At 41.3% G+C, this 11,467-nt stretch overlaps 1 protein-coding gene across 1 annotated transcript in view; it reads left to right on the plus strand.

Moving 5' to 3' along the window:
• rsl24d1 (ribosomal L24 domain containing 1) overlaps positions 1 to 9,817 on the plus strand; it is a 13,514-nt gene extending 3,697 nt beyond the window's left edge. Inside the window, exons 2-6 of the mRNA XM_052040442.1 lie at positions 6,053 to 6,166; positions 6,248 to 6,320; positions 7,977 to 8,040; positions 9,016 to 9,101; positions 9,262 to 9,817. Coding sequence (XP_051896402.1) covers positions 6,053 to 6,166; positions 6,248 to 6,320; positions 7,977 to 8,040; positions 9,016 to 9,101; positions 9,262 to 9,335 — 411 coding nt within the window. The 3' untranslated portion in view covers positions 9,336 to 9,817. The remainder of the gene's footprint in view (positions 1 to 6,052; positions 6,167 to 6,247; positions 6,321 to 7,976; positions 8,041 to 9,015; positions 9,102 to 9,261) is intronic.
• The last annotated feature ends 1,650 nt before the right edge of the window (positions 9,818 to 11,467 follow it).

Genomic DNA, 11,467 nt, shown 5'->3' on the forward strand with positions numbered 1-11,467 from the left:
ATGATTGAAACGTGTTCTTCTACCTAAACTAGCCTAAAAAAGAGTTAAGATTAAATATGGGAGTTTCCACACTCAAAACCTGTTAAGTAGCACAATTATCAAGTAAACCATTAAAATGTGCAATACAATGTTTGAAAAGTATGTCATATTTAAAGAAATATTGTGAAGAAAATTAGCTTTAATGTGTTAAAATACCAGGTTTAGACCTCTGAAATAAGAACAGAAAATCTGGGGGTACTCAGCAAGTCAGGCAGCAGCTGTGAAGAAAGAAAGTTAACATTTCAGGTTGGAGACACGAGTCTGCAGATGCTGGAGGCCCAGCGCAAGCTCGGGGTAGTCCAGGTAGTCTGCAACCCAATGGCATGAACATCGAGTTTTCTGATTTTAGGTAACCCGGTGGATTGTTTCTCCACCTACCCTCACCCCCAATCCTCCAGTCCTCGTATTTTTGCCCCTTTTCCTCAACATCTCCTACCCATCGGTTCTATACACCTACTACACACAGTTCACCCACAGTTTCTCTCTCCCTCCCCCCCCCCCTTTTTTTTCCTAGTTCCATCTGCCATTCAACTCTCCCCTAATGGTTCCCGTTCTCACCTTTTCAGAGTCCAGCATTGGCATCCTTTGGTGTTCCTGTGCTCCGCTCCCTCTATAGCAGCTTTGTCCAGTCCCTTCCACCACCTTGCTGTTCTTCTGGTTCTCCTATTTCTGCCTCTTTGCCTCAGCCCTGGGACCTCTCGTTAAAGTGGAGCCATGTTAGTCATATGCAGGGAGTTAGTGGCTACATCTCCATCAACCTGCAGATTACTCATTCTCACAAATGTATCGTCCAGTTCTCAACTTCCTTTACAATCATCATCTGGATCTGACTGCAAGGGACCTAAATATGATTCATTTCTCAAAAGAAGAGCTAGGGTTTGAAAGATTCCTACTTTAAAGAAAAATTCTTCAAGTTCTAAATATTAAGACAAGAGAGAGGACTGGCAGTGCAGGGCAGTGGGAGGAAAGAGCAAAGTTGAGTTGATTTTCATCTGCACAAGTCCATGTGTGCACAGGTGCAATGAAAAACTTACTTGCGGCAGCATCACAGGCACATTGCATCATCTAAGCAGCATTCACAAGAAAAATGAAATTAAACAAATTATACATAATTTTTACAAGGAAGAACAGAACTAGAACAAAAAACAAAGTCCATTTTAATGCAAAGTGATCATAGTGTTGCTAAACTGAAGTGATTAGGGTTGTGCTGGTTGGTTCAAGAATGAAATGGTCGAAGGGAAGTAGCTGTTCTTGAACGTGGGACTTAAGGCTTCTGTACCTCCTGCCCAATGGTAGCTGTGAAAAGATGGCATGGCCTGGATAGTGGGGGATCTTTGAATGCTGCCTTCTTGAGGCAATGCCTCCTGTAGGTACGACTGATGGTGGGGAGGGATGTGCCAACGATGTATTGGGCAGAGTCCACTACTCAGAAGTCTTTATTAATTGAAGTCTTTGACAAGGGCAGTATTTAGTGGCCCTCATTAAGAGATCAAGAAAGCAGCCCAACGTTCTTGAAGTTGATGTCAGGTTGTCATTTTAATATGTTGCTGTGCCTGTGGTGAATGTGACTGGTTTATGTTTCTCTGTTATTTGGTTCTTTATTTGACATAAGTGACTGAATGTTGAGTTTGGCAATCCATCCGTTGACATCAGGAGTCTTATCACGTTGGTGTGTCTACCTGTGTTAGCAGACAGTGGACAACAATTGGATGTGTGATGAACAGAGTGCATTTGCCACATTCACATTAGGGTAGTTGTCTCGTTTCCATTTGTGAAGGAGATCGCCACGCTTGCTGTATGTTGTCCAAACACAATTAAATGCAACCTATTGCCATCTGCAGGAGTTGATGCTAGGCAATTCTAGTGCAGGGTCTTCAATTAACTGTTTGGGGTGTTGTAGGTCACTCTCACTGATGTTCTGGGCCACTGGAAGTGTCTGAGATTTCAGAGGTTTTTCAGCAGCAGAAAGTTTCTGTATGATTACAGTTAAATAGAGTGTGCCACTGACAGATGAACAATGGTGATATAAGCTTCTGATCATCTGTAACGTTGGTTCAGAGAATGAATTCAATGCTTTGAACTGACTTGAAGCTGGTTGAAGAATGGCAATAGTTATCTTAGGATCCAGTTGGTGGCACAAGTATGGTGAGGTACAGGTACAATGAAACACCTTGCAGCAGCAGCACAGGCACGCAGGTACAGATGACACAATATAAATTATACAAGGCAGTGGAAAAAAAGTGTAGTTTTTGAACTAATGTCTTATTTTGCACAATCAGAGACTAGTTCATGGTCATACAAGAGGTGGTCTGTAGGAAGGTAGCTGTTCCTGGACCTGGTGGTGTGGGACTTCAGGCTTCTGTACCATCTGACAAGTGGAGGAACTTTCACCTGCCTTAGATACAGCAGTTGTATTGTGTAAAATATCTACCTCCAGTTACTATTTGACTGCAGCTGGTTCCTGTAGGTAGAGAAGAAATCAGCCAGGAAATAAGCTAGATAATAGTACATTGTCTGAATCCAGTGCAAATTCAGAATAAATTAGTCTTTAAATTGTGTAAATATTTTCCTTCGAGTGGAGGAGGCTTGGGGGGACCTGATAGAGGTGCAGAAAACAGGGGTGCAGATAGGGTTGTTCGTGAGAAACCTTTCCTTATGGAGACATCTAAAACCAGAGGGCATAGGTTTAAGGTGAGGGATTAGAGGGGATCTGAAGAATTTATTTTTTCACCCGGAGGGTGGCTGCAGTTGGAAATGCACTGCCTGAGAAAGTGGTGGAGGCAGAGACCCTTGCACTATTTAAAAAGTACCAGGGCAAGCAATTGAATTTCCAAGGTGCAGAAAGCTCTGGGCCCAGTGCTGGGAAATGGGATTAGTATCGGTGGTTACTTGATGATCGGCATGGACATGGTGGGCTGAAGGGCCAGGTTCTGCACTGTATGACTTTGATAACTCAAAGTATAGTCTAGAGCTGTTGATGTGATGTTTTCCCTTTTGTTGCTTCTTTGTGTATTAAAACATAATTCTTTTTCTGTTTTCTGATTAAAGACAACTTCCCTCATACAGTAGCTCTTTTTAAAAATAAACAAAAAACTGTGTTGGGTCTTTCCTGAGTACTTTCTGATCTTATTCCCATACTTCCAACCTTGTAGTGTCCTTTCAGCCAGGTTCTACCTTTCTACCAAGACCCATAAGCAGGTCTGTCCTGAGACTCGTTATTTTGGCTTTCTCTTCACCTGTGGCGTTCTTTTCACTGAGTCGACTTTTTCCCTTTCTTTATTCAGTTTACATCTATATAGTTTCCATTGCCTGCTGCCACATTAATAGTCTTGTCACGATCTTTTCATTTTAATTGTGGCCACCCAATATGATGTATCTCCACTTCACACCCACTGCAAAATTAGGAAGTTAAGTAAAACAACTGGTGCTGGAAATCTGAAATAAAACCAAACAAAACACAGCTGGAGACACTCAGGTTAGGCAGCATCTGTGGAGAGGGAAACGGCCAACGTTCCAGAGTTGAGACCTTTTATCAGAACTGGGAAAGGGAGAAAAGGTGTTAGTTTTCAGTCGCAGAGAAGGTGGGTGAGGGAATGGGAATGTCTTGAAGAGCGAGGTTAAATATGTTAGTCTGGCAGTTGAAGCAGATTGTGCTTTGTGTCGTTCAGGAGAAGGTTATGGCTGTAGAAGCAAGTTTCAGTCAAAACCTTATAGAAGGGAAACCCAGGGTGAACAAAGCAAAAGATGAGGAAAATTAGGAAGGCCAAAAGGCACTTTTTTTTTTGCTTTAACTGTGGTCAAACCAGCCACCTTTTGTTTGTCCAACCATGTCATAATGAGCAACTGTTTTGATTCCTCTCAATCCTCAAGGTTTGCTGTGGTGACCCATGTGAATTCCACCTGTATCTCCCTCAGTTTCAATTCTCCTTTCAGGGCCTCCTCCCCTTGTTTTAACATACTGATGATTGTATTTGAGCTGATTTCTGCTCTTGCCCTAAACGGAACATTTCGCCAACTTTATTGATTTTCCGGCCTGCCTTCAAGTTCACGTGGTCCAGCAACTTCTGCCTTGGGAATAAGCTAGTGATCAATATCCACGATTAATTAACTGGCTCGCATGGCTACCCAGATGGGACTTCCCTCTCCACTTCCTCAGAGGGTTGCGTTCCACTCTCCGTTTGTTCTGATGTCACCTGGCACAACTTTAGACTGCATGAGGAAGTTGGGCAGAAGGGTGGTCAATGGATTCAGTGTGGCAAAGCGTGAAATAATGCATTTGGGGAGGTGCATTGGTACCGTGTACCGTATACGCAGTAAATGGGAGGCTACCAAGAAATGAGGAACTGGGACGACAGATCCTTCAGTTGATCTGCTGGTTTAAAGTAAAGAAATGAAAATTAGAGTCAGCGTGTCATGTTGCAACTTTACAAAACACTGGTTAGGCCACACACTAGGAAGTTGATTTTCAGGTTGCCACACTACAAGGATGTGATTATGTTGGAGAGAGTTCAGAGGAGATTCACCAGGATGTTGCTTTAGTTGTGGAGCGAGATTGGATAGGCTACGCTTGTTTTCCCTGGAGCAATGGAGACTGAGAGGTGAACTGATAAGATTTCTTTATTAGTCATATGTACATCGAAACACACAGTGAAATGCATCTTTTTGTGTTACTGAGAATGTTCTGGGGGCAGCCCGCAAGTGTCGCCATGCTTCCGGCACCAATATAGCATGCCCACAGCTCCTAACCAGTACGTCTTTGGAATGTGGGAGGAAACCGGAGCACCCGGAGGAAACCCACGCTGACATGGGGAGAACGTACAAACTCCTTAGAGACAGCAGCGGGAATTGAACCCGGGTCATTGGCGCTGTAATAGCGTTACGCTAACCGCTACATTACTGTGTCTAACATTGAGAGGTGTAGATAGGTTAGATGGTCAAAATCTTCTTCCCAAGGTATAGGTTTAAGAGGGGCAAAGGTTTAAGGTGAGAGGATGGAGTTTTAAAGGAGATCTGAAGGGTAAGTTTTTGTCCAGAGAGTGGTTGATACCTGGAATCCACTGCCAGAGGTGGCGGTGGAATCAGATACAGTCATTACATTTCAGAGGTACTTAGACACACACTTAAGTAGGCAAGGCATAGAAGGACAAGGTCCTAATGTGGGCAAATGGGATTAGTGGATTGGCGAAAAGGTCGGCATGGACCCAGTGGGCCTGTTTCAGTGCTGTACGACTATAACAGTGGCCAAGTGCTGGAGGGTAGGATTATTCTGGGCTTTTAGGCTGGCACAAGAACATTTTAGGAGTGTGAAGGAGCCTCCTCTTGTTGACTGGATGAGCACAGTTTCAGCAACACTCATAACTTGAGCCCATCCAGGTCAAAGCTGTTGGCTTGGTATCCCACCTGTAACTAGGTATTTGTTGCCCCACCTCTGATATATCACGGCAGTAATGTGCTCTCTTTACAAACTGCACTACATTTACTCACCTTGACTGGTTTGACAGCATCTCCCGGTCCGTGAGCTTCATCACCTGCAGTTTCTCGTTCAAGTTGCACATCGTCCTGAATTATATTACTATTCCTTCGTAGGTTTTGGCTCTATATCCTGAACATTCTCCCACCCCAAAACAGCTGTGGCAGTACCTTCACCGGAAGAACTGCAACAGTTCAAGATGGTTTGTTCACCAGTACAATGGATGTGCTGAGCTCGTCAGGGATACCTGAATCAGGAAAAACAATAATGAAAAGAAAGCACCATCAATGCTTCCTCCATTCCAATAGTACTATCTGTCAGCCTAGGGGAATTGCAATACTTCTCTTTTACCTCCCCTTTCATCAGGAGCATGTCTGGCATTTTGGGGTTGGAGGAAAGGCAGACTTGCACGAGGGGAGGGGGTGGTGTCAGAAGATTTCTCTATCTAGTGTTGACAAAGAAAAATCGCTTTTTCTTAATTTTTATTGGACTAACAACCACATGAAATACACAAATAATCATTGAAATGTCTTAATTTTCCAGGTTTTCAGATTCTGCAGATCAAAATGTCATAAGAATTTTAAGAAGAAGCGTAACCCAAGAAAGGTCAGGTGGACAAAGGCCTTCCGCAAGTCAGCTGGCAAAGAATTGACAGTGGTATGTAAGAAGTTTTTTTCATCTTCGTTACTGGTACTCATTATAAATTGATGTTCCTGACACCTGATCTTTTATTTATAGGATAATTCATTTGAATTTGAAAAACGTAGGAATGTGCCAGTCAAGTACCAGAGGGAACTGTGGTCTGTGTCAGGTAAGCTGGTCTTGTACTGCACCCTGAATGTATGGAACATATTTCAGTCACTGCTGCAATTTTTGATGAATCTGATGGAATTTTTCAGCATGTATATAATGTGCCTCTGGCCATTTCGATTACTGGCTTTTTCAGCTCTCTGATATAAAGAAAGCTACGAAACTATGGAGTCCAGGGAGAAAGTGAGGCAAACCTTTTAACTGTGTAAATAATTGCGGAGTGGGAATGCTTTCTGACATTTCAGATCCAATTAAATTAGTGATGATCTTAAACTGAAGAATAAATGCAATGAGGTGTGCTAGAGTTAGGCATGCCTGATGTGAAGAATAGGGTTAAGGGTCACTTCAGATTTGTGCTGAAGATTTGCATTCCCACAGTCCTTTAACATAATCTAAATTTAAAAAAAAATTTATTTACAGTGTGGTAACGGGCCCTTGTGGCCCAACGAGTCTGCGCCGCCCATTTTAAACCCAAATTAACCTACCCGTACATCTTTGCAATGTGGGAGGAAACCGGAGCACCCGGAGGAAACCCACGCAGACACGGGAGAACATACAAACTCCTTACAGACAGCGATGGGAATCGAACCCTGATCGCTGGCGCTTTAATAGCGTCGCGCTAACTGCTATGCTACCGTGCCTGAAATATCATTGATGTCATATGTGGCATAGAAGCTGTTCTCTTTCCATGTTTGTGAGTCTAGTTGAAGTATGCTTTGGTTCTGTTTGCATTGTAAATCATGTGCAAGCAAAGAAGCTGACTCCAATACATGAATTTCTTTTGCATTTTAAAGAGAAATTAGTCTTTGTAGGCTGAGAATAGAGTTGGCGGTATTGTGCAAAAGATGTTGGTGCTTGGCGAGGTAGTGTTTGCAGCATGCCTGCTGTTGTGTTCAGCACAACATCGGCTAAATGTTTTTTTGAACACTAACACTTTAATGCTGAAAGATGACATGTTGAAATGATATAAATGCATTCAGCTCGTGGAAAATTGCTGGCAGGATTAACATACAAGGCACGCTTTATGTCTTGGCAATGGCAGCAACAGAGTATACTGAGGCAGCAAAGAAACACTAACAGATTAGCAAGATTATTATTTTAAATCTTAAAAATTCTGGTGTAAGTAATTAAAAATGGAAATTATATGTATGACTCTTTGTTCCATATTGAATTTGGTTCAGCAAAACACCATCCTGTAATAAATGGATTTGTTTGGATTATTTACCCAAAGCCCTCAATCCGACTCTTATGCCCTGAAACCATATCAAAGGTTTGGATTTGTAAAGTAAAAAAAATCCCGATATGCTTTGAGCATTATTAAATAAAGTTTCAGTTTGATTCTGAGGTGGTTGGGCTGCATTTCTGTGGGCACTTGTCACCCTGCAGTATCTTCAAGTGATCACTGTGTATCAACCTAAACCTTGTTAAGGTGTTTAGGAATGAGTGCCTGCGTGTACGTCTTACAGTGGTCGTTAGATAGTCTTTGGAAATCTCATTTTATCTCCTGTTGATGCTGTGAGATTGAGTCCATTGGCTTTTGAGCACTGCCTTTTTGAACCTTGCTTGTAGGTTTTGTTCCCCTCACTTTGGTCATCGAGTTACCTCGAGGAAAATGGTCTTTGTTTAATTACTCTAATAATGAAACTCTATTCAACAGTTAAGGCAATGAAGAGAGTTGAAGAAATCAAGCAGAAACGCCAAGCAAGATTTATTATGAACAGGTGAGGGTGAACTTGGAGTGCATAATTATTTACAGTGTAGTTCAATATTTTCTGTTCCAAATTGCTTTAATATTGTGCTTCATAGAATGACACTGCACAGTCTACCTTGTTCTTACCTGTGCCACACATAGTGTCCCAAGGTGCTTCAAGCTGTTAGACTTCAGTAGCAAAACATGGATATGTAGGCACATGTGACATCGAGGCTGCACACAGTATGACTCCTGGTCAACAGATGAGATAAATGACCATTTAATCTAGCCAACATTCAACCTGTGTGAGGTGAATGTTAGCCACGATCCTGGGTGAACTCTTTGGTATTGCAGTGGCACTTTTATTGTACACATTAAAAGATAGATGAAGCCTTATTGCAACTTATTTGAATACAATGCTCACTCGGCACTCTGTTAGAGTATCATACTTGATGTGTTTAATTTTGGACTATGAACCCATTATCTGAATCTAATAAATGTTGCATATCACTTTAAATGGAAGGTATTCTTGAGATGCAGTGGGAATAAATAGGTACAGATCACTTGTGCCCAGTGACAGTCTAGCCAAGTTGCCTTTTCATTTTGGAAGTTTTGCCTAGGAAAGGAGAGAATAGCAAGAATTTACAGAAATTTGAATCAAATGTATTGCAAGACGTGATGATGATGAATTCATAACGTGTAGGGAAGGTATTGTGATTAAATCATGAAAAACAAGGTTAAATGTGTGCGTATTTCTACTGGAAAGCTTGGTAAGTATAGGACACGATGTCTAAAATTATTCTTGAATAATCAGTATTTATGTAATTAGCCCTGTTTGCATTTATTTTTGGTATTTAGTCGTGCTGTACTGTTTGATTACAGTATGTGGTTATTCATGATCAGCTGGAATATGCAGCTGAATCCTTATTAATGAAGCACATGTTTTGATACCTGATGTATAATAAAACTAGATTGCTGATGTAATGAATATTCTAATTTGTCTAAGGTTGAAGAAAAACAAAGAGTTACAGACAAAGGCAGACATCAAAGAGGTCAAACAGAACATCCATCTCATCAAGGCTCCCCATGCAGGTAATGACCTGAAATTTATAATGTTCTTGGTGTTTAAAACAATCATACAAATCTTCCAAATCAAATATGTAATGTGGGTCATTAAAAATTTCTTGTGATTTATAAGTCGTTTGGAAATCACATGTTTTAATAGTTCATGTCCCATATTTTCTTTTAACAGAGAATTCAAAGAAATTGGAGGAGAAGATAGTGGAGACTTTGCAGGAAGATATGGAAATGGCAGAAGATTCATAACTTTAGCTGCTGGTGGCCAGAAAGGACTGTACATACAAGATCCCGTCAGTTTCCATCTATTGAGCTGTGGATATAATCACATCCTAACATTTATCCACCTGTGATCTAACAATCCTTTGCAAATTTCTGACTGACACAGTTTAAACAGGTGGAATACATCAGATTCACCAGTCTTATCCTTCCAGGCTCTAGTTGACCTCCATAAAGTTGACTAAAATAGTAAGAAAGAACTTTGCTTCCATGAAAGGAGGAAGAATAATGACTGGTAGATAAGCGAAACAATTGGAAATGGTCTCGGTGGTTTTGATATGAATAAATTGATTAGGCTTTTCTCCTTTATTATAAAGTTCCTGTTCCATAGGTATGATAAGTGTATTTTTAAAAAGTTGTTGACTGATCTGCCAGCTTCAAATGTAGCTGCTGTAAACTAGACATGGAAAATTCCAGTCAGTCATTAAATTAAAAACAAACTGATATGTTGAGTTTGGGAAATTGTGATATTTATGTAAATATTTTGGTTTCCTGCTTTCCTAATTCCATAAAATGTATCTTCTGGCTCATTTCTGAGCAAAATGTGGCCCCATTTGTTTTACAGAACACCTCTTAGATCTCTTCATCTAACCTTGTAAGCACATCACTTTCTGCTTTGTGCTTGTTCAGCTTTCCTTAAATGCCGCACTGTGGGTTGACTGCCCTTGTGTTAGTCCCACATTATTCTTTAGTTGAAGAATTAATTATTGAATAACTGAATTTATTAATGATGATCTTGTATTTATGGCCTCTTGATTTAGTCCTGACGGTTTAGTTCATTGGGCTTATACTCCGAGTTGGCACAATGGTGCAGCAGATAATGTCGCAGCCCCACAGCTCCAGGGACCTGAGTTTCTTCCTGACCTTGGGTGTTGTCTGTATGGAGCTTGCATGATCTGGTGACCTTCCAGGTTCCTGATTTGCATTGTTCCAGTTATAATTAATTCAAGTTCTCTCAAGTTTTATCCCAAGTGCTTTTTGTTTTCCTTGCGGTAAATTTTCTTGATTCTATTTATTAAACCCCATATCCTATGCAGACAGTTTCAGCTTTTTAGCTGATCTCAGTAATGAGACATCTGGTCTCTTGATATCCTTCCTGTTTTTAAGTGACGGGATTACAGATAGAACATAGTACAGTGCAGGAACAGACCCTGTGGCCCATGATGTTGTGCCGAACACAATGCTGAATTAAACTAAATCCATAAATCTGCCTGTACGTGATCCACATCCCTCCATTCCCTGTGTATTTCTGTGTCTTATCTCAAAGCTTAAATGCTATTAATGTATCTGCTTCCACCACTACCCCTGACAGCCTGTTCCAGGCACCCACCACTATCTGTGTGTTTTTAAAAAAAAACAACCGTGCCTTGTACATCTCTGTTAAACTCTCCTCCTCTCGCATTGTAATGTCACTGTTTAAATATAGACTTGCGTATTGTGATTTTTACTCTCCCTCATGAACTACATCACCAAGATTATTTACCAGTGGATGAATTTGACCTTAACCTTTATATAACATGTTTCCTGACCATCCCACAGTCCTCTGACCTCATGTCATCTATTGTTCTTTTATTAGCCTTTCATCTGCAATTTTCAGCCCAGCTTCTTGGCCCTGAGATTCCTTTGCATTTGGTCACTGTGCTCTTAATTATTTGCAAATGCTTTGTATCACTACTTTCATTATCAATGATGTATTCCTTTTTATGATTTCCAATGCATTTTGAAAGCTTTTATTCTAAATGTTCATAGTCATACAGCACAGGAACAGGCCCTTCGGCCCAACTGGACCATGCCGACCAAGATTCCCATCTAAGCCAGTCCCACTTGCCTGCATTTGGTCCATCTCCCTCCAAACCTTTCCTATCTGCGTACCTGTCCAAGTACTTTTTAAACGTTGTTAATGTACCTGCCTCAGCCACTTCATCTGGCAGCTCGTTCCATATATGGACCACCCTCTGGGTGGAAAAGTTGCCCCTCGGGTTTCTGTTAAATCTCTCCCCTCTCAGCATTAACCTATGCTCTCGAGTTCTTGATTTCCCTAACCCTGGGAAAATGACAGGGTCAATACGCACAATCTATACCCCCCCCCCCCCCCCCCAGTA

Source organism: Pristis pectinata, chromosome 28 (genome assembly GCF_009764475.1).
Source record: "Pristis pectinata isolate sPriPec2 chromosome 28, sPriPec2.1.pri, whole genome shotgun sequence".
NCBI lineage: Eukaryota > Metazoa > Chordata > Chondrichthyes > Rhinopristiformes > Pristidae > Pristis > Pristis pectinata.